This window comes from Myotis lucifugus, unplaced genomic scaffold (assembly GCF_000147115.1).
Source record: "Myotis lucifugus unplaced genomic scaffold, Myoluc2.0 scaffold_5, whole genome shotgun sequence".
In the NCBI taxonomy this organism is placed as follows: Eukaryota; Metazoa; Chordata; class Mammalia; order Chiroptera; family Vespertilionidae; genus Myotis; species Myotis lucifugus.
Window position 1 is genome coordinate 19502432 of NW_005871053.1, and position 27512 is coordinate 19529943.

A 27512-nucleotide genomic window follows, 5' to 3' on the forward strand; every position below is an offset into this window, starting at 1 on the left:
TAGAATTCTGTATTTGCAAAAATATCCTTCAAACATGAAGGTAGATAGAGACACTTAGTAACACAGAAATGTAAGAAGGAATGAAGAACAACAGAGTAGGTGAATATGTGTTTACATGTAAAGGAACATTGACCATGCAAAATAGTAATAAAACAATAATACAAAGGAAGGGAGGTCCATGAAATTCAATTATTATAAGATCCTAGCATTGTCTAGGAAGTGGTAAAAGTACTAATTTATTTTAGGTACCAATAAAATTTAGGTAAGGTGGCATGTTGTAATTTTCAGGGTTCCCACTACAGAAATAAAATTAAAGAAAATTTATTTAATAAGCTAAAAGAAAAATGGAACTTAAAAATATTTAGTAATCTAAAAAAAAACACAAAAAGGGGGAAAAGGAACATAAAACAAGTAGGACAAATAGAAAACAAATGGTAACATGGTATATATAAACACAAATGCATCAGTAACTACATTAAATATTAATTGAAATATTCTAATTACAAAACAAATATTATATGCCAAACCGGTTTGGCTCAGTGGATAGAGCGTCGGCCTGCGGACTGAAGGGTCCCGGGTTCTATTCCGGTCAAGGGCATGTACCTTGGTTGCGGGCATGTACCTAATTGCTGCTTGTAAGAATTATAATCACTTTGCAAAAGTGTTGGCAGTATCTGCCAAAGCTAGACACAGAGATACCTCTATGACCCAGCATTCCACTTCTAGAAATATACCCATGAGAAAGCATTCCTATGTGCACCGAAAGATGCCCAATGTGTTTATAGCAAGAGTACTTAATGGACACCAATTAGAAACTATCCAAATATCATCAACAGAAGAATGAATAAATTCATACAATACTATATGGCAATGGAAAAACTCAAGTCTCATACATCAGGATGATTCTGAGTAGCCCATTGTACTAAGTAGGTTATTGATCCAGCTGCTATAACAGTGACCTGAATTAACAGTGAATTTAACCACACAGAAGTTTCTTTTCTTCCTTGTTACAACTTGAGTGTGATATGATGGCTCCACCTAGGATCCTTCCGTCTATTTGCATGTGGCCCACGGGCCGTAGTTTGAGGACCCCTGGTTTACAGGATTAGAGATGGCTAACCATATTCAAGCCAGTGGGAAAGGGGACATATGGTCCAAGGAGCACACTTCTTCCTTAAAAAAAAATTTTTTTTAATTGATTTCAGAGAGGAAGGGAGAGACAGAGAGAGAGAGAGAAACACCAATGATGAGAGAGAATCATTGACCAGCTGCCTCCTGCATGGACCCTACTGGGGATCGAGCCCGCAACCTGGGGATGTGACCTGACTGAGAATTGAACTTCTGGTTCATAGGTTGATGCTCAAACACTGACCCACACTGGCTGGACACATTTTACACGTTTCACCTCTGCTCAGACCTGATTGTCCAGAAGTTACTAGAAGACTGGGAAATAACCTAGCTTGGTGGTCATGTACTCTGTGCTGAGGTCTAGTACCAGAGACAACTCCTGGTCTCTGCCACATCCTGAGCTTAGTAAAATCGAAGTTGCTGAATTTAGACTCACATAGCTGATTGTTAAGTTCTGATCTTTGTAGTAGGGCATCCTTCTACTTGTTTGTCTTAAAATTATAATACATACCGAACTTAAAAATAAAACAATGTAAAATCTTAGTGCTTTTCCCTATGTAGACCTGAGAGAATATGGAAGATTCATGCCTTATGCTCCTTTATTCACTGAAATTCAGTAAATACCTTGTATCCTTTGTCCATTCTGGCCGTTGAAACTGAACTCTTACAGGCAGGCCTACTTTTGCTTGTAATGCTAATAATGAAGTTCTAGAACCACGGCTTTAAACTGTACCCCTTTATAATGACCAACAAGAGAGACCAAGATGGAAACGAAGGAGATGTGCCTCTACCTCACAGCTGTAAAGGGCGAGAAACAGTTGTGTTTCCTAGAACCAGTTCTAAGAATCTGCTTTCATGAGGTGATAAATTAAGAACATTCAGAAGAACATCAATCTTGTTTTCCAGTGCAGTATGAAAACTTGTCTGAGTATTCATATTCCAGCAACTTGTTTTCTTCTCTGTTCTTGGAAGTATAATTTTAACAAAAAGATCTTATAAAACTAAGACTTTTGGAATTGTTACTGCATGCTACAAAGGTGACCTTAAAAAGAGCTTGAAATTCTGATTGTCTTCCTTGATAGTTTGTTGCCTTGGCAATAATGCTATAATTTATGTCTGAATTCCTAAGCAACCCAAAGACTTAGAACTTTGCTCTGTAAAACCAGAAGAGATTCATTTGCTCAGTTCTCGTTGCCGTCATTTTTAATGGAGAAAAATAAATTACTGTCACACTCGTCAATTTCTTATTTTAACAAAAACTGAAAGCCTTGTTGCTGAATTAACAAGGGCAATTGCCTTTCCTTTTTTCTGTGAAAATCTAATATTTTTATCTGTAGGAATTCATGAAATTCTTATTTTCAAGTTACTGAACAGTGTTTCTCTTTTTCCACATAGACTGTCCTTCATCCAACTGGGTTCAGTTCCAAGACAGTTGTTACATTTTTCTTCAAGAAACCATCAAAGTAGAAAGCATAGAGGATGTCAGAAATCAGTGTACTGACCATGGTAAGGAGTTTATTCTTTTTCTTTTGCCTTTCAGAAATCAGTAAATAGTGTTTACTAATTTCTTTTAAAACAACTGTTTGTTATATCTCCCTGGGTCCTTATAATAACCGTATTCTGCAATATACAAGCCACAGGCAGTGGAACTGGGTGGAAGACAGTTATTGGTCATGTACTCTGTGCTATACAGCACATTGCTGTCCTAGCAGAGTGGAAGAACAGTAGCAACAGCAGGGTCTAAATAATGTGCCTGCTCTGTGCCAGGCACTGTGCTTAAGCACACCATATATTTTAATTGGCTTCAATTATTATAACAAACCTTCTTTTATCAAGAAGAAATTTAATTCAGTTATTTGTTCAAGGTCACACAGGTCATAATTGGTAGAGCCAGGATTCAAACCAGGGTGTGTCTGACTTTAGGACCAGAGTTCTGGGTCACTCTGTTGTTCTGCCCTGAAAGTGCTATTTCAGGCATGTGTGTGAGCAGAAATCAGGTGACAAGGAACCATGAAGTAAGACTGTGGTAAAGAAGTATACATTAGAGAAAAATAAGAGAAAGGATATTTGCTAGAGGGTATGTTCAATATTCTCTGGGAAATACATTTGTAACTTCACATCGTGAAATATTTTATTATTTTTTTAAATAGATTTTTATTGATTTCAGAGAGGAAGGGAGAGGGAGAGAGAGAAACATCAATGATGCGAGAGAATCATTGATTGGCTGCCTCCTGCACATCCCCTACTAGGGATCGAGCCCACAACCCAGGCATGTGCCCTTGACCAGAATTGAACCCGGAACCTTTCAGTCCACAGGCCAATGCTCTATCCACTGAGCCAAAACAGCTAGGGCAGTGAAATATTTTAAATAAAAGTTATTTTTTAAAAGGTCTAAAATAAATAAATAAATAAAAATAAAAAGATCTACTTGTATGCTCTTTATATATTTGACTTTTTAGCTCAAAGTGCATCCTGTTGTTAGCCTGTAACTGTTGTGATCATCATTGGCTCAAAATTAAACTCTGATGTGAACTTCTAGTCAAAATGGGGGCATAGGAAAAAGCGGTACTAGAATCCCCCACAACCATATCAAAATTACAACTTAACTACAGAACAACCATCATTCAAAACTGCCTGAAATATAGCTGAACAGAAGCCCTAGAACTAGGGGATTAACTAAGAAGCCACATCCAGACTGGTAGGAGGGGTGGAGATGCAGAACAGGGCTGGTCACACACCCACGTGTGGTGGATAAAAATCAGGAGGGATATCTCAACTGTAGAGGTCACCCCTGAGAACTAAGGGAGAACTTCAGCAGCACTAAAAAGCACTTGGAAACCTTAAAAAAGAACCAGTCAGAAATGAAGGTTACACTAACTCAAGTGAAGAATAACTTACAGGGAATCAACAATAGAGTAGATGAAGCTGAGAATCAAACCAGTGATTTGGAATATAAGGGAGCAAAACCACCCAATCACAACAGCAAAGAGAAAAAAAACCAAAAAATTAAGATAGTGTAAGGAGCCTCTGGGACAACTTCAAGAGTACCAAATTGGCATCATGGGGGTGCCAGAAGGAGAGGAAAGAGAGCAAGAAATTGAAAACCTATTTGAAAAAATAATGACATAAAAACTTCCCTAACCTAGTGAAAGAAATAGACATACAAGTCTAGGAAGCACAGAGCGTCCCTAACAATATGAGCCCAAAGAGGCCCACACAAAGATACATCATAATTAAAATGCAAAAGGTTAAAGACAAAGAGAGAAGCTTAAAAGCAATAAGAGAAAAGCAGTTAGTTACCTACAAAGGAGCACCCATAAGACTTCCAGCTGATTTCTCAACAGAAACTTCGCCATCCAGAAGGGAGTGGCAAGAAATGTTCAAAGTGATTAAAAGCAAGAACCTACAACCAAGATTACCCAGCAAAGCTATCATTGAGAATCAAAAGACATATAATGAGCTTCTGAGATGAGAAAAAGCTAAAGGAGTTCATCACCACCAAAGCAGTATTACATGAAATGTTTAAAGGGCCTTCTTTAAGAAGAAGAAGGGGATAAAAAGACCAAAATGGCAATAAATACATATCTATCACCAATTGAATCTAAAAAACAAAATAAATGAATAAGCAGAATAGAAACAGACTCATAGATACAGAGAACATTTTGATGGTTGCCAGATGGGAGGGAGGTTGGGGCATTGGTGAAAAAGTTGAAGGGATTAAGAAGTACAAATTGGTAGTTGCAGAACAGTCTTGAGGATGTAAAGTACAACATAGGGAATATAGCCAGTACTATTCTAATAACTATGTATAGTGTCAGATGGGTAGGAGATTTATTGGGATGATCACTTTGTAAGTTATACAATATGTAATCACTGGGGTGTACATCTGAAACTAATATTGTATGTCAACTGTAATTGAAAAATAAAAAGTGGTTTAAAAAACTATGATGCTGTAAACTAGCATCTTTTTCAACTGATGTATCTATGATGGTGAATTGAGTCATTGATTCTTTAAAGGTGCTTTTTATTATTGTTTAATATCTAGAGATCTGTAGATCTTTTCATGAAATTTTGACTTAGGCATATTAATCACTCTAGCATTCAGAAATGCCCTTTACCTAAAAGACGAAATTTCTGACAACGCACCAGTATAACATTTGGAATACTATCAAATTGTATTATAAATATTTTAGTTAAAATAAGAGTTATTTATCATAGAAGGAATATATGTAAGCATAGAAGTTTTTAATCCTAGTAAGTGCCACATACTACTTAATGCATAGTTATTGTTTCCTTTTGAAAAACTGTTGCCTGCTAAATGGTGTCGAACATTGGCTCTTTGAAAAAAAGACAAAATTTCCAACATGTCAATTTGATTTCATTTCAAGGAAATTGAATAACAGGAATTTTGCTGGTCTTACAAGATTTTAAAATGGAATTTCCCCTACAACTATTTTCTTTTAAGAAAATCATTTATGCCCTGGCTGGTGTGCTCAGTAGTTAGAGCGTCAGCTTGCACACCAAAGGGTTCCCCTACCCCCCTCCAAGGATTTTGATTCCCAGTGAAGGATACGTACCTTGGTTGTGGGTTTGCACCCTACCCCAGTCGTGACGGTGCAGGAGGTAAACATCTCTCTCACATCGATGTTCCTCTTCCTCTTTCTCTCTCTTTTTCTCTCTCTTTCTCTTTCCCCTCCCTCCCTCCTACTCTTTCTGAAAAGCAATGGAGAAAATATCTTCATGTGATGATTAACAAAACAGAAAAATAAGAAATAAAACAATATTTTATTAAGTACTAGAGCAGTGGTTCTCAACCTTCCTAATGCCTCGACCCTTCAATACAGTTCCTCATGTTGTGGTGACCCCCAATTTCATTGTTACAAATTGAACATAATTAAAGCATAGTGATTAATCACAAAAACAATATAAATTATATATGTGTTTTCCGATGGCCTTAGGCGACCCCTGTGAAAGGGTCTTTCGACCCCCAAAGGGGTCATGACCCACAGGTTGAGAACCGCTGTACTAGAGGCTCAGTGCATGAAATTCATGCGTGGTTAGGGTCCCTAACAGCTGCCAGCCAGGGCCTCCCTTCCCCAGCTGCCAGCTGCTGGCTGGGCCTTCCTTTGCTCCACGCGGCCCCCTGGTGGTCAGCCCACGGCATAGTGAGTGATCAAACTTCTGGTCAGTCAAATTCCCGAGGGGACACTTTGCATATTAGGCCTTTACATATATAGATACTTAGACATAAACCAGATTTCAATTGCAGAAATTAATGATATTGGAGACTGAGAGCCAAGCAAGGACAGGTTCCTATACTCTTATTAGCTTGTATGAACCACAAGGTGAAAGTTCATTGTCCAGCTTTAATACTTACCTTATGCAGTTAAGCAACTGCTTACTATACAGAGGCATCTACACTAATAAAAGAGAAACATGGTAATTAGCATACGACCGCTACCCTTCCCATTGGCTAATCAGCATATCCTTATGCAAATTAACTGTCAGCCAAGATGGCAGCCAGCAGCCATGCACTGAAGCGAGCAGGGAGGCTTGCTTGCTCCAGTGATGGCGGACTCCAACGTTCCCCGCCTGCCGCTCCCGGCCTCTCAGCTGCAACTCTAAGCAACTATGTACTATGTTGCAAATATAGAAGCTAAACAAAACCCCAGAAACCAGCTTTCAGTCAGCCTGCCTTCAGCCAGCCGGACCACAACATTGTATCCATGTTTTCAGCAGTGAGGCCTCAGAGCTAAAGCTGGCTCAGAATAAAAAAGAAAAAAAGAAAAAGAGGAGCGATTGGGAGCTTCAGTCACCCACTTCCAGAAAACAGCCCTCAGCCCCTCAGCCAGACTGGCCAGGCACCCAAGTGGGGACCCCCACCCTGATCCAGGACATCCTTCAGGGCAAACCAGCCGGCCCCCACCCGTGCACCAGGCCTCTATCCTATATAGTAAAAGGGTAATATGCCTCCCCGCACCAGGATCAGCGTGACAGGGGGCAGCGCCCAAACCCCCTGATCGCCCTGCAGCTCTGTGTGTGACAGGGGGCGGGGCCACAACCTCCCTATCCGCCCTGCTCTGTTCGTGACAGGGGAAGGAGCCCCAACCCCCTGATCAGCCCTGCTATGTGCCTGATAGGGGGGAGCTCCCCAATCCCCTGATTGCCCTGCAGCTCTGTGTTTGACAGTGGCGGCACCCCAACCCCCTGATCGGCCCTGCTCTGTGGGTGGTAGAGGGTGGCACCCCAACCCCCACCCCCATGGGCCCTGCTCTGTGTGTGACAGAGTAGAGCCATAACCTCTCCATCGGTCCTGCCCTGACTGTGACAGTGGTGGCGCCCCAACCCCCTGATCGGCCCTGCTCTGTGGGTGATAGAGGGTGGTGCCCCAACCCCCCTCCACGGGCCTTGCTCTGTGTGTGACAGGGTAGAGCCATAACCTCCCCATTGGCCCTGCCCTGAGTGTGACAGGGTGCAGCGCCCCAACTCCCCTATCGGCCCTACTCTGTGCGTGACAGGGGGGAGCTCCCCAACCCCCTGATTGGCCCTGCTCTGTGAGTGACAGGGGGCAGTGCCCCAACCTCCTGATTGGCCCTGCTCTGTGAGTGACAGGGGGCAGCGCCCCAACCCCCTGATCGGCCCTGCTCTGTGCGTGACAGGGGGTGGCGCCCCAACCTCCCCATCGACCCTGCCTTGAGTGTGACGCGGCGGTGCCCCAACCCCCCAATCGGCCCTACCCTGAGCATGACTGAGGGTAGCATCGCAACCTCCCGATCCGCCCTGCTCTGTGCATGATGGGGCAGTGCCCCAACTCCCCAATCGGCCCTGCTCTGAGCCTGACCAGGGGCTACACCTACGGATTGGGCCTGCCCTCTGCCACCCGGGAGCAGGCCTAAGCCAGCAGGTCGTTATCTCCCGAGGGGTCCCAGACTTCGAGAGGGCACAGGCCGGGCTGGGGGACCCCCTTCCCCCCCCCCCAGTGCACAAATTTTTGTGCACCGGGCCTCTAGTACTTAATACTTGTGACTGACTTTCTCTACAACTCAACTGTGGTTAGCTGTATTTGCTATTTTTCTTTAGCAAAGCAAAACAAAATAGAAAACACCCAGCAACTTTGTGGCTTGTTTCAGAGTCCATTAACTCTACTTGTTCAAGCTGGGAAACCATTTAGGAATTTTAAATTGTTGTATGTAAATTTGCTTATACAATTTGTCTAGTGTCAAAAGAAAAATAATTTTCCCACCCAGTTAAAATGTATAAATTCAGCTTGTCTTACTGATTTTTTAAAAATTCTCATACAATTCTCACCATTTATGTGATAATCCTTTTTATTTCCTCCACTATGGAAATACCCATTTCATTGATGAGCCAGAAGATTAGCTAAAATGTGTTTATAATGCTGTTACTTATTTTTGGATAGGATCGTGTTTTGGTTTAGAACAGTAGTGGACATCAATCCAGTGTTTGCTATGTATGCAAAAGAAAAGCACAAGGACTTCTAGAATATTTACATTTGGATTTATTAAATCTTCACAGCCTCACAAAATTATATCATAAACCTGTCATTAAGGGCATATACTAGTACTAGTATACACAATTAGTGACTTGCTACCTTTTGAGCTGCAGAGAGCTATATCTAGAAATATTCCCTGTGCTTTGTTCTAATTTACTTGATGTTACCTCTCCGTTATTCTTGATACTATGATTCCTTTAGGAAAATAATTGTGAGAGGCTAAAGTTTTTCTTATTTTGCAGCATTTACCCTAAATTTATATATTATCATTGCAATAGAAAAAATGAGTATTTTCAATCTTTCCTTTTTGTGATCTATGAGCTATGTCACTAGCCATAAAAAGAATTAAAGACCCAAATTACATCTCAGCAGGTAGTGTCACTAATAATGCATGTAAAAAAAAATTGCTTGTGTGCATGCATTCTTTAGGGTCTTATGCTGTCATTTGTTAAAGAAAATGACATAGTAATTTAAGTGTATACAGTACTTAATTAGATTACAATGTTAAAAATCATTAAAGTTCCCCTGGCTGCTACAAGGTCAGAGAAAATGATGAAAAACTAATCTCAGCACTTATGCCTGAAGTGTCACATGGTAAAATATTTCCCTTGAGGAGTTTTCTAGTGTGGCATTTTTGGTCACATTTCAAATGATAAGTAAGTAAATACTAGGGTAAAACAGATTGAAAGTCTCTATGACATTCAGTAGATAGGAGGTGACAGCAGGTGGAACTGATAAGAACTGGAGTTTTTAAAACTGAAGATGACTGAGAGAATCTTGCTGAATCTTGATTTGGGATTAATTAAAATACTATTAAGTATTTTAATGTCAGTCTTATTTTTCTTTTCAAAGTTCTTTCTTAATTACACAACTGAGGCATGATCACTGCAGAAAACTTAGAAAAACACATATGCAAATATTTTAAAAATGAAACAAAATAGCCGAAACCAGTCTGGCTCAGTGGATAGAGCGTCGGGCACATCCCCTACTGGGGATGTGCCCGCAACCCAGGTACATGCCCTTGACCGGAATCGAACCTGGGACCTTTCAGTCCGCGAGGCAGCTGATCGATGTTTCTCTCTCATCGATGTTTCTGACTCTCTATCTCTCTCCCTTCCTCTCTGTAAAAAATCAATAAAATATATTTTTAAAAAAATGAAACAAAATCATCCTAAATTGCACTACCCTAAGGAAAAGTAATGATTGAAAGCATTTTGGTTAAGTCTCCTTCTAGACTCCCCACCTCCAAGCAAATACATTTTAATAAATGTTTGCTTAAATATATAAATGGATATTAGGCAAAAATGTTCTGTAATCCTCATTTTCTCTTAAAATGTCTTTACATGGCAGTAAATAGCCTATATAAGAAAAGCTTAATATGCAAATTGACTGACCAGTTGGAGCGGGGGAGGCCAGTGAGCAGGCGGCGCCAGGCCAGCCAAGGTGGGTGCTAGCAGGCAGAGGGAGGGGACCAAGGGAGGCGGGGCAATTGGGGGACAGTGGTGACTGGCGGCGGGGAGATGGGGGGGGCAGGACCCCACTGGTCGCTCCCGCAGAGGTTTATTCAGCTTGGCCGCACTGGCCTTTCTACTTTTAAAACCGGTTTAAGCACAGCATTTGTAAAATTGGGGTGGTGGGGAGCAAGTGCCCTTCCCGCTGGACACAGCGACTTGAGTGCCAGCCTCATGTGCGTCCCCAGGTCGCCAGCAGACACCGCCACGACCAGGGGCCGTAACCTGGGGATGGGCCTGCCGAGGAGTGGGCTCTTCCTCCCTGTGCCGCCACTGGGGCCGCGCACCCTCCCCGCCTCCTTCCACCTCGGGCCTACATCCCTGACTGCAAAGCCAGCAGCAGCCAGCAAGCGGGCCACCAACCCAAGCTGCAAGCCACAAAGACTGGAAGTGCACCCCCAAGGCCTTCAACTGGAGACTCCTCCCGAGCCCCCATCCGCCCCGACCCCCCAACCTCCCGTGGCCCCTGTCCCCGGCCAGCCCCGCCCCCAATTGGCCCCTGCCAGGGACCCAGACAGGAGGGAGGAAGGAGCCGATTCCTGTAGGCTGGCATCGGCGACAGAATGTGTCTGAAACCAACTATTGGCACAACATGCCTCTGCAGCCGAAAGAAAGCGGCGTCATCAACAGAAATGTCTGAAGGCCAACTATTGGTACAACATACCTCTGAAGCCAAGAGAAGCTGGCATTGTCGACAGAATATGTCTGAAGAACAGCCATCGACAATGTACTACCAATGCTGGTAGGAACTGCCTTCACAGTGAAATTGAAGTAAATGAGGATGCAATTTATCAAACATAGTTGTGGTGGAATAACTGTTACATGTTAATTTTGCTTATCACTAAATTTCTCTGATGAAAAACCATCTGATGGAAAATTTACTCAATGTTGTAGCAAAGGTAAAGTTTGTCCAAATGATAAACATTTTCCTGACATATTTGTAAAAATCCTATATAATAAAAGGCTAATATGCAAATCGATTGAACGGCAGAATGACTGGTCACTGTGATGCACACTGACCTCCAGGGGGCAGATGCTCAAAGCAGGAGCTGCCCCCTGGTGGTCAATGCACCAGAAGCCAGGCTTATGGCTGGTGAGCGCAGCGGCGGTGGCGGGAGCCTCTCCCACCTCCACAGCAGTGCTAAGGATGTTCAACTGACGGCTTAGGCCTGCTTCCCATGGGCTTCTGGACTATGAGAGGGCACAGGCCTGGCTGAGGGACCCCCCTCTCTCCCTGAGTGCATGAATTTTGTGCACTGGGCCTCTAGTAGAATATACACTGAGTGGCCAGATTATTATGACTGGCCAGATTATTATGACCACCCCATCAGTACAATGAAGTGAATTAATTATGCAAATAATAATAAAACCTTGAGAGTATTTGCTTAGGAAGTTTTCAATATTCAGTATTTTTGGAAGTGCCAATGAAGTACTGAAGTATTAGTATATTTACTAATAACTGAACATTTCCCCACTGTTTAGATATGCCATAGCTGACTTAACCCTCTAATAATGGTTAATTTTTCGAGTCTCTCAGCGACATAAGCAACGAGTGAGGAGCATTAGTGATTGTGCCTCTTTCATTTGAGCACAGAGCTAATATTAACTTGCACTATTGTTAAGGATCACCAGGTCAGAGAATATGTACTTTTTAAAGGGCTTGCCGGATTGTCTCCAAAAAGATTGTACTGATTTTTACTCCGACTAACCACTTATGAATTCCTATTTTTCTACACCCATGGCCAACATTGTTTAATCTGAAAATCTCCTTATTTTATTTTATTTTATTTTAATTTTTTTAAAAATATATTTTATTGATTTTTCACAGAGAGGAAGGGAGAGGGATAGAGAGTTAGAAACATCGATGAGAGAGAAACATCGATCAGCTGCCTCCTGCACACCCCGCACTGGGGAGGTGCCCGCAACCAAGGTACATGCCCTTGACCAGAATCGAACCTGGGACCCTTCAGTCCGCAGGCCGACGCTCTATCCACTGAGCCAAACCAGTTTCGGCATCTCCTTATTTTAGTTTTCATTTCTTTACCAGTAAGATTGCATTTTCCACATATTAGTTGTTATATTTCTTTTTGTGAGGGTGAATTGCCTTTTTCAGTTTGAGATCAATTTTTTCTTTTATTAAGGTGTTTGCCTTTTTATTTTTTATTCCTAATAGAGCTTTCATCTGCCCAGTTTGTAAGTTTCTTCTTTAACTATAAGGTATGCTTTGGGGGTAGATTTTTGGCCCTATAGTTTTCTTTTCCCTCTGTAGTTAAATTTCTTGGTTGTCTCTTTTAATAGAAGTGAAAGTAGTAACATAATACTTTTTTCTTAGGAACATGTTATATTCCTCATTTAGCTGAGTACAGCTGAGAGGGTGTTAGGGTGTTCCTTGTTACTTCGATCTTTACCAGAGGTTGTATCACCCCCCACCAGATTTCTGGATGCTACAAGCTTCAATGTCATAATTCATTGTTTTATCTTGCAAAATCATACACTATCACAATAGAAACTAACTCCACTACTGTTTTCTTATGTGTATTAGCCAATTAAGACAGTGGAATTATTTTTTAATTTGCAAGAGAATCTTTGGGTTAAGAAACAAGGTTAAATATCTTGGGAAAGTGACGATACTGCTAATATCTATAGGGTGCTAGGTAGCTTATCAATTATAAGGATATAAAAGTTAATGTATGTGAGACAAAAATATGTGTGGCTGTTGCTCCTTCCTCTTGAACCTGGTGAGAGTCACAGGAAAAATCAATTAATAACTACCCAGGGAGAATGAGGACCACCTTTGTCATTCACCAGGACTTAGTTCTAAGGATGACCAGGGAAAATATGGGAAGGAAACGGCTTTGGGCAGCAGGAGCAGGAAGGCCAGGTAAGTGAGGCAGGTCAGAGACGCTGCTTGTTACTTGAACTTGACTAGGTCTTGGGACTATTCAGGCAAGTTGCCCTCCTTTGCAGCTATCCTGAGTGTGGTCAGAGCTACTCCCCTCTATACTTGTGAAATGAGGGCAGGAGGGCCCAGGATCATTAGAGAAAGTGGATAGTGGGGAAAAGTTGAGATACATAAAATGTGTTTTACTGCTCAAGCCTCTTCATGATGTTTGCTTTCATGTTAATGAGATTACCAACTCTAGGTGAATGAAATAGAGCAGCGGTTCTCAACCTGTGGGTCGCGACCCCTTTGGCGGTCGAACGACCCTTTCACAGGGGCCGCCTAAGACCATCCTGCATATCAGATATTTACATTACGATTCATAACAGTGGCAACATTACAGTTATGAAGTAGCAACGAAAGTAATTTTATGGTTGGGTCACAACATGAGGAACTGTATTTAAAGGGCCAGAAGGTTGAGAACCACTGAAATAGAGTATACTAGTAAAATGATTCTGCTCAATGTACATCGCATTATTTTACTTTTCTCATGAGTGATGATGTGCTCTTTAGATGTGCATATTTTAAAGCTAAATTAAAAATGTAAAAGTATAATTATGTATTTCAATACTGTATAATTTTATATACTTCATGTGATTTTCATTGGTTCTGGGAAGATGTTGACTTTTTTCCTACCTAAAATGATTTCAGGAGCAGACATGATAAGCATACACAATGAAGAAGAAAATGCTTTTATACTGGATACTTTGAAAAAGCAATGGAAAAGCCCGGATGATATCCTACTAGGCATGTTTTTTGACACTGATGGTAAGTGCTATTTATCTTGAGATATATCCTTTTTTTCCCCTTAACATTAGTAAAACTGGTCACTTTCTTTTATATTCTTCAATTCCCTAGTTCAAGGTGGTGTTTCCTCTGGTGTCTAGGTACTGCAGTTTTAGCGTCACCCATGACCTGTACCACAGCTTTTCCCTGTGCAATTCAATGTTTTTCACATGTGAGAATCAAAGTTGATTCTTTTGTCTGGATTAGAATGTGGTTCTAGGTTCAGTAATTTTGTAAGATGGTAGGGTTATAAAAATCAGTACCGATGTCAATGATTATGATACAGATGGACAACTATCAAGGTTGTATCATGTAAATGTATTTATTGTCACTGTAGAAAATACATAATTACTTTCTAAAATAAAATTACTAAGTTTACTATTAATAATTTATTTTCTTGGCTATTTTCCATTAATATATTTTTTCTGTACAAATATGAGATCTGCAGAACCTTCTTGAACCGATACCTTTGATTGACCTGTACACAGGATATGCTCCTTCTCTTTTATATATATACTAGTAGCCCGGTGCATGAAATTCGTGCACTGGGGTAGGGGGGGAGAAGGGGCCCCTCAGTCTGGCCTTCACCCTCTCCAATCTGAGACCCCTCAGGGAATGTCCAACTACCTGTTTGTGCCCACACTTTTAACAGATAACAGCTCCATTGTTGTTCCTTTCTTATGCTTAAAACCATTGGAATTAGTAGGTATTCAAAGTGTGTATACATTTTGGGGGGACACCCTGTATATCTCTAATCAGTGGTGAAAGAAACCAACAGCAGATTTGGAACCCCCAGACAGGGAACCTCGCTCACTCCCCACATGTCTCCCCACTTCACTTTCCACCTTCATGGGCAGCAAGAGAATCAACGTTTTCTCTCATTAATTCGGAAAAGCACGTCCTGTCACCCATTGCCCGGCAGGAGTGCACTAGGCCCCAAGCAAGCAAGGCTCAGTCAGGGCAGCCTTCACTCATGGGTGCTGGCACCCAAAGTACATTTCTCCTCTACAGTCGCCCCGACTATCCCACTGTTTCACTGAGAGGACGGAATTCCTCTCCGCCTCTGGGTTCTAGATCTTGAATGCTGACCAAAGGCACCTCAGAGAGGGCCGCTTGTGCCCACCAGGTGTGTCTGTCTGCACCTGCTCCAACCTCAGCACCTGCATTAACTCCCCAGAGGTGATCTCGTAGCTGCACTGGCCTCTGCGGGAACAGGGCATCACCACTCCGCCCTCTCACTGTCATCTCACAGGAGCCCACTCTCAGCACCCAGAACACCCAGACACTCTCCAAAGGACGTGAGCGCATCAGAGGGGATGTGTGCACATCCTGTGAGGGTGTTAGGCATGCCGGGTTGATGGAAGTGCGGTGGAGAGGTGGGGGGAACTTGTGCACGCCTTGGTTTGCAACTGTTGCAGGTGTGGGAGGGTGACAGTGTGCTGGGGGATGTTCGCACGCCAGAGGGGTATGTGCACACCCGAGGCCTCTGGCTTTGCAGATCCGCAAACCCCCGTGGTGCGGCCAGGAGGACGTCAGTCTGGCCCGCCACGGTGGCTGTCCCTGCGATCCTGCACCTTCTGGGCCAGGAGGCAGATCTTGCGCAGTCACTCCTGGGCGCTGATGGCTCCCTCTCCGCTGTGAAGGGTCACGGATCCAAGTCCCGGGACCGTGCACAGCCTCAAGCGCTGCCCCGGGCCCGGCAGGGTCACAGATCCAGGTCCTGGGACCGCGGACAGCCTCAAGCACTGCCCCCTGCCTGGCAGGGTCACAGATCTGGGTCCCGAGACCGAGGACAGCCTCAAGCACTGCCCTCCACCCGGCAGGGTCACGGATCTGGGTCCCGGGACAGTGGACAGCCTTAAGCGCTGCCCCCTGCCCGGCAGGGTCACAGATCTGGGTCCTGGGACCATGGACAGCCTCAAGCACTGCCCCCCCGCCTGGCAGGGTCACAGATCCGGGTCCCAGACCGCAGACAGCCTTGCCTGCTACCGCCCGCCTTCATTGTGCAAATTAGCCGCCATCTTGTTGCTTCAGGGTGGGGGTCCCCACTGGGGTGCCTGGCCAGTCTGGGTGAGGGGCTGAGGGCTGTTTTCAGGCTGGTGGGTGACTGAAGCTCCAAACCTCTCCTTTTTTTTTTTTTTTTTTTATTCTGGCATTTATTTACCTTCTATGCCTGTCACTGGAGCTGAGAGCCGGCTTTCTCTCTGAGGCTCGGCTGCTGAAAGCAGGTTTCTGGCCTTTGTTTACCTTCTGTATTTGAAACTTTGTTGCGACTCCAGCTCTGAGATCCCGGCTGACTGAAAACAGGTTACTGGGATTTTGTTTAGCTTCTATATTGGTTACAATGTTTCAAACTGCAAGCTCAGAGGCCGGCAACGGCAGGTGGGGAATGTTGGAGTCCTCCGTCATTGAAGCAAGCAAGCCTCCTGTTAGCTTTAAGCTGCCTGGCTGCTGGCCGCCATCTTGGCTGGCAGTTAATTTGCATATCTCCCTGATTAGCCAATGGGAAGGGTAGCGCCATACGGCTAATTACCATGTTTCTCTTTTATTAGATAGGATATATATACTGGGGGCCCAGTGCACAAATTCATGCACCTTGAAGGGAACTATGGACCATGAGGCTGTGGTAGGCACAGGGTGGGTCTTGACCCATCCTCTGCACCCCTGCCTGGCCCCTCCCACCACAGCTCCAGTCCCCTGTCTGCCAGCAGCCCTGCTCCCACTGCCTCCACTCCCACACACTGACGGCCATCCTCCTGGCACCCGCTGACTGCGAGAAGTGATTAGGGCCAGCGCCATCAGCAGGTGCAAGCTGCGGCTGCTGCCTGATTGCCCCTCAGAAGCAGGGGGAGGTGGAGAAGCCCTCAGGAGCCATCGGGGCTGGCAGCCAGTGTGAGCAGTGGCTCCAGGGCTGGCAGCAGGTGTGGGCGCCGGCAGCAGGTGCGAGCGCCCAGCGGGACCGCGGCACGTGGGAGCAAAGAATTTTCAGTACCCACCAGAGGCTCACACTGATGACGGCGACTGGCACACTGCCTTGGTCTGGTGCCCCCACTCACCTGCTCCACCATCTCTCCTTGGCCGATGCCCACTATGTTCCGCACTCTGCCACCTGCTGCTAATGCCCGCCATGTTCCGCACATGTCCCCTGGTGGTCAGCGCATATTATAGTGACTGGTTGTTCGGTTGCTTGGTTGCTTGGTTGTTCCGCTGTTCTGTCTATTTGCATATTAGGGATATATATATATATATATATATATAGATATATATATGTGCATACATATATATACGCACACATATACATATAGATATATATACACTCTTTTTTATAAAAAAATATATTTTATTGATTTTTTACAGAGAGGAAGGGAGAGGGATAGAGAGTTAGAAACATCGATGAGAGAGAACCATCGATCAGCTGCCTCCTGCATGCCCCCCACTGGGGATGTGCCTGCAACCAAGGTACATGCCCTGGACTGGAATCAAACCTGGGACCCTCCAGTCCGCAGGCCAACGCTCTATCCACTGAGCCAGACTGGTTAGGGCTATATATATACTCTTTACTAGTTTATTGAATTTAAAAAATTGAAGATCCCGCATTTTTAAAAGGTCTTTTTACATAAAGTAGAATTTCTAATTGACAGATTTGGAAATCAATCTGAATTGGACAAACTATGGACTCAATACACAGATGAGATTTCCTCATACCATTACCTTGACGTGGATTTGATACCCACCCTCAAAAGAATCCTATAAAAAATTGCTTCAAAGCCCCTTTAAAATTGCAATAGTGCAGCAAAACCACAATTAATCCACTGCCTATTAACCTGTTATTTTAAATATAGCCTGAAAAGTCAACAGGCATTTTTTGTGCAATTTTTTAAAACATTGTAAGATGAAATATCAAATCTGCACAGTGCTGTCCCTTCACAGAAGGTAAGAAACCGCCAGGCCATCATGTTGGAGGCTGGCCTCGGTGCTGTAGGCTATGAAAGTGGGCCTCCTTCAGGGTCTGGTTGATGTGGAAGTAAAGACCTTGGCATAGTGCAGACTGCTCGAGTGCGGGCTGAGAGGTGTTGGGGCTGGACCCGGTGACCATGTGGTTCAAGCTACTTTCTAGCCCACTGGCCCTGTCCTGGCTGTTGATGCTGCTGCTGCTTCCACCACTGTCACGGCTTGAAGACTGTGTCCCAGGAATCGGGAAAGACAGGGTTTCTACTACTACTTTTGGTCTGTGGGGGGAGATGGTGGTTCTCTTCATTGCCATTCCTTCTCCTTTTCCTGGGGCGGAGGTGCTTGTTCCTGTTCCTTTTCTAATTAAAATACTACAACCAAATGTTTAGACTAGACGTACCTTTCTAACTTTCTACCTTTAATCCTAGACCCTTTGGGTTTTATACTGATAATGTTGAAAATATTCTTAACTGACAGATCAGAGTTTCAAGTGGTTTGATAAGTCAAATATGACTTTTCGTAAGTGGACAGACCAAGATGAGGAGGAGGATCTGGTTGACACCTGTGCCTTTTTGCATACCACGACCGGAGAATGGAAAAAAGGAAATTGTGAAGTTTCTTCTGTGCCAGGAGCCCTTTGTAAAGCAGCTAGTAAGTACAATTGAAGACCTTTTTCCAATCTAAGAGGCATGGGAAAGTAGGGATGGTTTTGAAATAATTTTATTTGAGATAAGTATGCCTCAGGGGAGGGAATAAGACTTCAGAATACATTAGGGTGGTTTGTTCTCAAATCTCTTGGAAGTCAAGCATTAATTCTCTTACATTTCAAAGGTTGGGCCAGATCAGGTGAACCACATACTTAAAAAAAAGATTATCTTTTTGTTGAAAATATTACAGATGTCTCCCTTGCCTTCCCCGAACTATTGTCTGTCCATGGGCTATGCATATATGCATATAAATTCTTTGGTTAATCTCTGCCCCATCCCTCTGAAATATCAGTCTGTTCCATGCTTCAATGTCTGTATCTTTTTTGCTGGTCAGTTTATTTTGTTCATTAGAGTCCACGTATAAGTGAGATCATGTAATACTTGTCTTTCTCTGACTGGCTTGTTTTGAACCACACATACTTTTATTCTGTCTGCTTATTCTTAAGAGTTTGTAAGAGGTCAAAATTCCTTCTGTTGTTCAGAGGATTCTAATGTTTAAAAAGAATTTGATTCTGTACAAGAATGAATATCTTTTCTTTGGGCAAAGAAGATTTTTGTTGTAGTTTATAATTTATTCTGGATTAAAATGTAAGTTTTCTTCTGATCCATCAGAATACTTTCTAGTGAACAAAATTATTCTGACACAAAACATTAAATTAAAAAAAAATCCTCACCAGAGGATGTTTTTTATTGATGGGAGAGGGAGAGGTGGAGGGGGAGGGGGAGAGGGAGAGGGAGGGGGAGGGGGAGAGGGAGAGATAGAGATAGAGATCAATGGGTGCCTCCCGACTAGGGATGGAACCTGAAACCTGGGTATGTCCTTACCCGGTATTGAACCCTCCACCCTTTGGTGCACAGGACAACATTCCAACTGAGCCACACCAGCCAGGGCCTAACCCAGATTTTGATGTTATTATTAAACACTAGAGACCTGGTGCATGAAATTCATGCACTGGGGGTGGGGGTCCCTATCCAGGCCTGCGCCTTCTCACAGTCCAGGAGCCCTTGGGGGATGTTCAACTGCTGGCTTATGCCTGGGGAATGGGCCTAAGCCGGCAGTCGGACATACTTAGCGCTGCCACGGAGGTGGGAAAGGCTTCCACCACCACCACTGTGCTCGCCAACTATGAGCCCAGCTCAGGGCTTCTGGCTGAGTGGCGCTCCCCCTGGTGGTCAGTGTGCATCATAGTGACCAGTCATTCCGCCATTCAGTCGATTTGTATATTAGCTTTTTATTATATAGGATTACACAGTTGGTGTTCTAAGTTTTAGAAATAATTGTTTTTTCATTAGAGACACAAAATTTCAAAATTTTGGAGTGTGTGAAACAAGACAGCCATTTTCTCACTTTGCATCTTTAGTAATGCATCCTTCTACTTTAACTGTAAACCAAAACTATACACCTACCTCTGATTATTTCTTTACTAGAGGCCCAGTGCACAAAAATTTGTGCACTCGGGGGGGGGGGGTCCCTCAGCCTGGCCTATGCCTTCTTGCAATATGGGACCCCTCAGAGGATGTCCACCTGCTGGCTTAGGCCCACTCCCTGGGGGATCGGGCCCAAGCTGGCAGTCAGGCATCCCTCTGGCAGCCCAGCAGCCCTTGGGGGATGTCCACTTGCCAGTGGGGAGCAGGCCTAAGCTGCACTCACACATCCTTAGCGCTGCTGAGGAGGCGGGAGAGGCTCCCACCACCACTGCTGTACTGGCAGCCATCAGCCTGGCTTGTGGCTGAGCAGAGCTCCCCCTGTAGGAGCGCACTGACCACCAGGGGACAGCTCCTGCATTGAGCGTCTGTCCCCTGGTGGTCAGTGTGTGTCATAGTGACCAGTCATTCCCAGTCGTTCTGCTGTTAGGGTCAGTTTGCATACTACCCTTTTATTATATAGGATAGAGGCCTGGTGCATGGGTAGGGGCTGGCTGGTTTGCCCTAAAGGGTGTTCCGGATTAGGGTGGGCGTCCCACTGGGGAGCCTGGCCAGCCTGGGTGAGGGGCTGATGGCTGTTTGCAGGCTGGCCAAGCCCCCCGCCCCCCCTGCAGTGGGGACCCTCACCCCATGGAGGTTTGGCTAGCCTGGGTGAGGGGTTGAGGGCCATTTTCTGGCTGGCCAAGCCCCCCCGGCGACGGAAGCTCCCAGCCTCTCTTTTTCTTTTTATTCTGGGATTTATTTACCTTCTATAATTAAAACTTTGTAGCCTTGAGAGGAGCTCAGAGCCAGCCAGGGCAGGGGGGAGGGAAGCCTTCTGCTTGCTCCAGCTCCGTGGCCACGGCCGGCTGAAAGCAGGTATCTGGGGTTTATTTACCTTCTATAATTGAAACTTTGTTGCTTTGAGTGGAGCTCAGAGCCAGCGGGAAGCTTGGCTTCCTCCATCATTGGAGCAACCAAGCCTCCTGCTTGCTCCAGCTCTGTGGCTGCCGGCCGCCATCTTGGTTGGGTTAATTTGCATATCATCGCTCTGATTGGCTGGTGGGTGTGGCTTAAGGCATAGAGAAGGTACAATCAATTTGCATGTTTTGTCTTTTATTAATTAGTGTAGATATCTGAACTAGGTATTTTTTACTTGCTTCAGCAGAGTTCTTGACTACAGTGTTTTATAGTAATTGTATAAAATTTGTCATAGCTTTATGGTAGCATTCAACTTCGTATTTAATTTTTTTTTTTAGTTCATTTACTGTGCCTTAGGGAACCATTATATAAACCAAACTTTTAATTAAACTATAACTTTGAAACATCATGAGTAAATCCATGATGAGGTAAAAGATTACAGTTGTATACTTTAATTTTAATGTTTCCTACATTCTCCCAACCAAAATCCTCTTTACCTCACTTCATTATCTTTTTCTTGAGCCCCCTTAATCTTTTTCCACCACCAAGCTAATGCATTTTGTAAGACCTCTACATCTTTTATTAAAAACTAAGTTCAAAACAGATAAAGGCAATACCAAAAAATGGGAGTGGATACTATTAAGCTATTAAAGGGTTCATTTTTAACTGCTTTGAAAGTATTTAAAGGCAATCTTAGAATATTAAAATTTTTAATTTCGATTTTCTTTTGTATTTCAGTTCCATATGAAAAGAAATATTTATCAGGTATGTAATGGTCTTAAATTTTTTTCACTAATGACCCTCTCTAAAAAATTAAACATAAAGTAGAACAATTTTTATACAAATGTAGAAAGGTCTCTTAGCTTTGTAATAAGACTGACATTTTAAATATGATTAACTGCAAGTTATGTAAGAAATGAACTTTTTTAAAACACCAATTTTTTTCATTGAACTCCAATGTTTGTGTGGGAAAGGACTATCTTTTCTTCAAAAAAATTTCCCCTCAGTTGTAATTACATGTCTTGAGGGCTTTCTAAACACATTTCTTAAAAGCTGCAAGATAATACATGTATTTACATGGTTCAAAAGCAAACCCAATCAAAGGCCCTGGAGGCAACTTGAGCACAGGCCACTTGCAGAATGTAAAAACACAAGAAGTATATATACTATGCCCTACCAATGCGGAATGCTATTCAGTTCTTAAGATACTAGGTATTTTAGTTTACTAGTTACGGTGTGTGGTTATGTCTATTATGCCGCTGTCTTAATTACCATGTTTTCAGACTAAAATTTTCTTTTTTTGAGCTATTGTCATGTAATCACTAGTTAGTGCTGATTATGAATATTATTATACATTCATTAATAGACTGAAATAAGAGCAGTATGTTCACACTGGTCAAGTCAGAGTGCTATACTGCAAATGGGCTGTGTTAAGTTTAATAAAAACAATTAACTATGAAAGAATCCCATTTGAAGTTTACAGATTTCTTGGCTTAACATTATTTCACTTAAATGTCTCTAAAGAAGCCTGTCAATATTTTAGAAATATCAATGGCTTTTCCTCATCTTAACAGATAACTTCTGGCAAGATTTTTCTTGCTAAGCTTTACATTTCCAAGTCTCACTTTAACAAGCACCTGCTGAAAAGAGCATTATGAGAATATTTTAGTAATCTCAATGCAAAAATACATTTTTAAAGAAAAAACAATTCTGGGATTTCTCTTCATTTACTTTTACTATGAAATACAAATACCTTCCTCAAAGCATTGTCCTCATCCTGACTCCTAAACAAAGTGATTTTGCTTGAGTTATTCAACTAAATTCTTATAGAAAGGTTCCAAGGTTTTGATAACCAAAACTGCAAGGTTGTACACAATTACTTCAGGAATACAAAAATAGTTATTTGAATAAATTCAAAAGACAAAAAGGGATTTTTGAATCTTAGAGAATTGAAAAATTTACCTGAAAAATTTAAATATGGCAGTTGTGTTCAAGCAAAAAAATATAAACCTTGATAGTAATTGTATAATTTTTCTCATCTGTGTGGGAAATTCCCAAAATAGCCAAGTATTTACATTATAAAACTATTAGTGCCCCCCCCCCATACAGTATTAGCAATTTATGTACCTGATTTCCCATATTTTCTTTTGTCTTTTCCTTTACAGATAACCACATTTTAATATCAGCTTTGGTGATTGCTAGCACAGTAATTTTGACAGTTTTGGGAGCAATCGTTTGGTTCCTGTACAAAAGAAATTTGCATTCTGGTTTCACCACCGTTTTTTCAGTTGCACCCCAATCACCTTATAACGATGACTGTGTTTTGGTAGTTGCAGAAGAAAATGAACATGCTGTTCAATTTGACTGAAACTTTGGAAATCTTGGATTAAGACATCAAACACACTGGCAGTGATTCATGTGTAAGACTTTAATATAAAACTTCACAATGAGTTTTTATGGTATATATCCTTATTTCAGTAACATCCCTCATTGCATTTGAAAAAGGAATGATCTTAGGATATGTTAGTGGTTATAACCACCTCCCCAAATGTTACTTTTTACTTGCAGGAAAGCTTAAAGCACAGCAGAAAAAAAAAAAAAAAACACACACCCCAAACCCACTCTATTTGTATTACCTGCTATATCTTCCCTCCCTCCTCCCATTTACTTGAACCACCTTATAGCTGGGAAAAAAATTCTACCTACCACTAGTTTTAGCAATCGCTACATCTTGCTCTCTTATTAATAAACATGCACGGGGAATAAACCTAACACTTTATACTATATATATATTGAGATATATGAGTACATGCTGGTTACTATGGCAGATAATTTGTTTTCATCTTCAAAATTTAGATTTTGAAGATGTAGAATTTTGCAAGAGCTGCCATTATGGTAGAATTTAGATGTAGAAAATTTTAAGGATGTTAACACTATTTCATATAAGTTGCGTAATTTTACAATTTCGTTACTTTTTGGACAACACACAGTATTTAGCACTGATCCCAAATGGTTAGAATTTTAATAAAATTTTTTGAAACAAAAAAACTATAGCCATACCAGGAAGGTGGTGGGAGGCAGGTAGTAAGGATAACACTTGAAATATAATGCCTTTACTTTTCCCCTACCACCAGACGTACTCCCATATAAGGTTATCCTATACCCCTCCAGCACTGACCTTTATATTTCAATGACATAAGCAAAAAATGCAGAAAAACACTGTACTATATGGTAGTGATGACGCTTAAAAGTTTTCAGCACCTTTCATGGACAATTTAAGGGTGAAAAATAATCATTTTGGGCGTCAAAAATGAAAATGGAAAAAAGCTGAGTTATTTTAAGTTTTCTTTATAGCTTAAAAACTATTAGAAAACAAAGAACATATAGAGTTGATATACAATTATATTTACTCCATTTAGAAACACAAAGCTCAGTTAAATCCTCTCTCAATAACCCACAGTCCACACTACCAAGTTTGATCAAAGGCAACAGTCCCAGCTTGTGTCATGTTTCCCTTCTCACAATTAATGGCACTTTTGTTAAGGAGATATTAACAATAAAGGCTATGTGGTATTAAAGAGAAAATGTTACAGAAGCTGTATTATACAATTATGCCCTGTAAGAGCTTTAATTTTTTATTTTATTTTATGTGGTGATTTAGAAGGTTATTGTTGATAAGCTATTAAGTGGTACTAAAGATAGTGAACATTAGACTGGAATTCCTTCTTGCTTTCCTACTCAGATTCTAGGAGTTTAAGAACTAAGGACGATCCCGATCTCTTAATACTTTCTCCTGTTGTCACAAATCTCTACAATGGCCAATATGGTAGTTAACTTGCAGCACCCACAAAATGTGTGGCTTTTACATTAAAAATAACTTAGTTCCTCAATTACACTAGCAACATTTCAAGTGCTCAACTCAACATGCAATTTAAAATATTTCCACTTTCACTGGTTAGTGCTGCTCTAGAATCTCCCCTCTCCTTCCACTCAATTCTCATACAACCAACTAATTTCTTCTGTTCGTTTTGATAACTTCTACCTAATGGCAGCTCTTGCAAAATGGCTGTTTTAAACTGATACCCCTGTGTTTATTTTTCAAACAAGTTATTAGAGGACCCTGGTAATGAAATGTTAAATCTTAATTTTCTTTATGTATCAGAACATCTGTAAACAGGCCCCTATTTCTATTTAAAGGTCAACAGATTAACTGGAACATTCAAATCTGTATTTTTATTAACAAATAATATGCTTGTTTATTTATACTCAGAATGTTTAAATTGCTTTCTTTAAGACCATGGTCTAGTTAATTTGGCAGATATCTAGGAAGAATAACATTACATTTTTCCTAGGAATTTGCAATCTTTGTAGTGAATAGTGTATGGTGTCCTATTTTTGTTCAGAGTTTGTGATAACCAATGGAAATATTTTTCTTATTCCCTCTAATTCCCATTTACAGGATATTAGAAGCAAATATAATATTAAATATGTAGTGCTAAGAACTACAGAATACTATAAAGCTCAAGCCACTGTCACTTAGTATTTTAAAAAACTATAAAATTGTACACCAATGGAATTTTTACCATTTAATTTTTCAAATAAAAAATATTGTGGCTTAAAGCAGAAGACACTTTAGTTTTTTAATACTGAATTCTAATAAAAGTATAAATGTTTCAAATTCAAAGCAACCCTAAGGACCCACAGAATAGATACTGGAACTGGCATCCTTAAGTTAGCATTTTTGCTTTACATAAGGTAATGAACGCAAAACTAACAAGTTGAGCAAATGTTTTAGAAACATTTATAGTTTTGTATGAAATGGAATTTGAAAATTTAATAAAATTCTTGCTATACGGTTTGAAGTCTACTTTGAACACCAAAAGCAAACATTTCAAGCTATAAAGTAAATCAATCAGTATACTTTATTTTGAGCCAAGGTTTTACATGAAGACCAACAAAGTAAATGTTGATTCAGATTTGAGAAATTACATGGTTTCTATTTAGATTTGGAAAAAGAAGTTTGTTGCCATGGCCTACGACTTTATTCAACCTAAAACCATATGAAAGTGTTTTTGAGTGTATCCTAAGGTTGCTCACAGAGAAAATACACTGTTCTGGAATTATACACGACGCATGACCACAGTGTAGATCTATTCATGGTGAACAGGTAAAGTTCTTTTGTTCTCCAAATGTAGTGAAAATAGTAAGCCACTAAATAAATGCTCAGATTAACAACAGTTAAAAACGGTCAGGATCCAAACAGGTTTTTATTTACGAAGAAGTGACAACACTAAAAAACATATTGAAAACCAGTGTTTTAAACTTTGAATGTGGGATTTAAAAATATTCCATTAACTTGAGATTGCAATAATTTTCTTTTTACCAAATAGCACTTGACTGGCAATTCTGGTATAATTTAGAGCTGAAATATTCCTAAAGGAATATCTACATACTATGGCCTATCAAATATAACCTGCATTTTTCAAATCAATACAAAAATGTATCCATCATTTATACATTTTAAATTTATATACTTTTCTAAAAATTAGGTATTACCGCTAAATAAATTTAGAATTTAAAGTAAATTTGGACACCTAATATAATGCTCTTCATAACTTACTCCCCCCTACTCATTCTTTTTTCTTTTTAAACACCGGAAGCAAATGATTATGTAAATGAGACCGCAACTTAAGGCATTTTAAAAGGAAAAATAATTAGGTGCCATTTGGCATTTTATTTTGAAAGCAGTTTTGTCTCATTTTTTTTCACTAGCAAAGGGCTAAAACACGAACCATTTTCATAAATATGACTACAATAATCAGAACAAAAAAAGGGTTGTAGGCATTGCTTAGATATTTAAAACAATATAACACTTCCCCACTCACCTAAAAGAAAAATACTTTTGATTACCAGTTTATTAACATCAGTGACTGGCCATGTTAAAAGGTCCAGCAAGTAGAATTTTAATTCAGCAACACTTGAGAATGAATATATATATATATATATACACATGCATACGTGTGTGTGTATATATATATATATATATATTCATTTTATTTATATAATGTATTTAATAGGCATTCCCCCACAAAATTAACTCATACTTAATTGCCAGTTTTAATAAACACTTGTTAACAGATCATCCATTTGTCTTATATGAAGTTAGGCAATATCAAATGTTCTGTTATGTTCTCCATCTTCTTCAGAATCATCCTCTGAAGCTGTTGAAAGAAAAGAGGATGATCAAGAATGATTTTAAGGGGGATGAGAATGGAAGTGTAAATATGAAGCCAGAAGAGCAATGACTTGTAAAATAAAATCCCAACGTAATAAACTCTTTGGTCAAAATGAAGATATGACAGGGGTTAGGGTAGTTTGACTGTGGGTAATGCCATTCCAAAACACCCCCATCCCTAAATCTTGTTAGTTTCTATAAAAACAAAAATGTTTTAAAATGTGGTTCAAGAACATCTTCTAAAAAGTTTCTGAGATGTTTGTGCTCATATTAGCCAATTTCAATAAGAGAAAAAGTAAACTTAAAACAAGTGCTCCTCACACACCTGAATCTGGCTTATTACTGCAACATGTTTTGATGCATCCGGTGAGAATGGAAAAAAATGTGCACAGAATAGATTATGGGTATTCTTGCA

General features: G+C 41.2%; 2 protein-coding genes and 1 pseudogene across 13 annotated transcripts in view; 1 reads left to right on the forward strand and 2 right to left on the reverse strand.

The window, feature by feature from the left end:
• The window catches only part of LOC102431517 (CD302 antigen), a 133573-nt gene extending 110257 nt beyond the window's left edge, over positions 1-23316 (forward strand). For both annotated transcript variants that reach the window (XM_014446115.2, XM_006083232.3), the window contains 5 exons: positions 2524-2634; positions 13745-13861; positions 18308-18481; positions 21601-21627; positions 23028-23316. In XM_014446115.2, the coding sequence (XP_014301601.1) occupies positions 2524-2634; positions 13745-13861; positions 18308-18481; positions 21601-21627; positions 23028-23230 (632 nt within the window). In that variant the 3' untranslated portion in view covers positions 23231-23316. The remainder of the gene's footprint in view (positions 1-2523; positions 2635-13744; positions 13862-18307; positions 18482-21600; positions 21628-23027) is intronic.
• On the reverse strand, positions 17741-18180 carry LOC111823081 (annotated as a pseudogene).
• A 2450-nt stretch (positions 23317-25766) lies between the features above and the next one.
• MARCH7 (membrane associated ring-CH-type finger 7) overlaps positions 25767-27512 on the reverse strand; it is a 40402-nt gene continuing 38656 nt past the window's right edge. For 4 of the 11 annotated variants that reach the window (XR_001345595.2, XM_006083230.3, XM_006083227.3 and 1 more), the window contains one exon: positions 25767-27083. Coding sequence is in view for 3 of the 11 variants with exons in the window: in XM_006083230.3 (XP_006083292.1) it covers positions 27015-27083 (69 nt within the window). In the remaining 8 variants the exon portion in view is untranslated. The remainder of the gene's footprint in view (positions 27084-27512) is intronic. The other 7 variants (XR_002826636.1, XR_002826631.1, XR_002826637.1 and 4 more) reach the window with 4 other exon arrangements.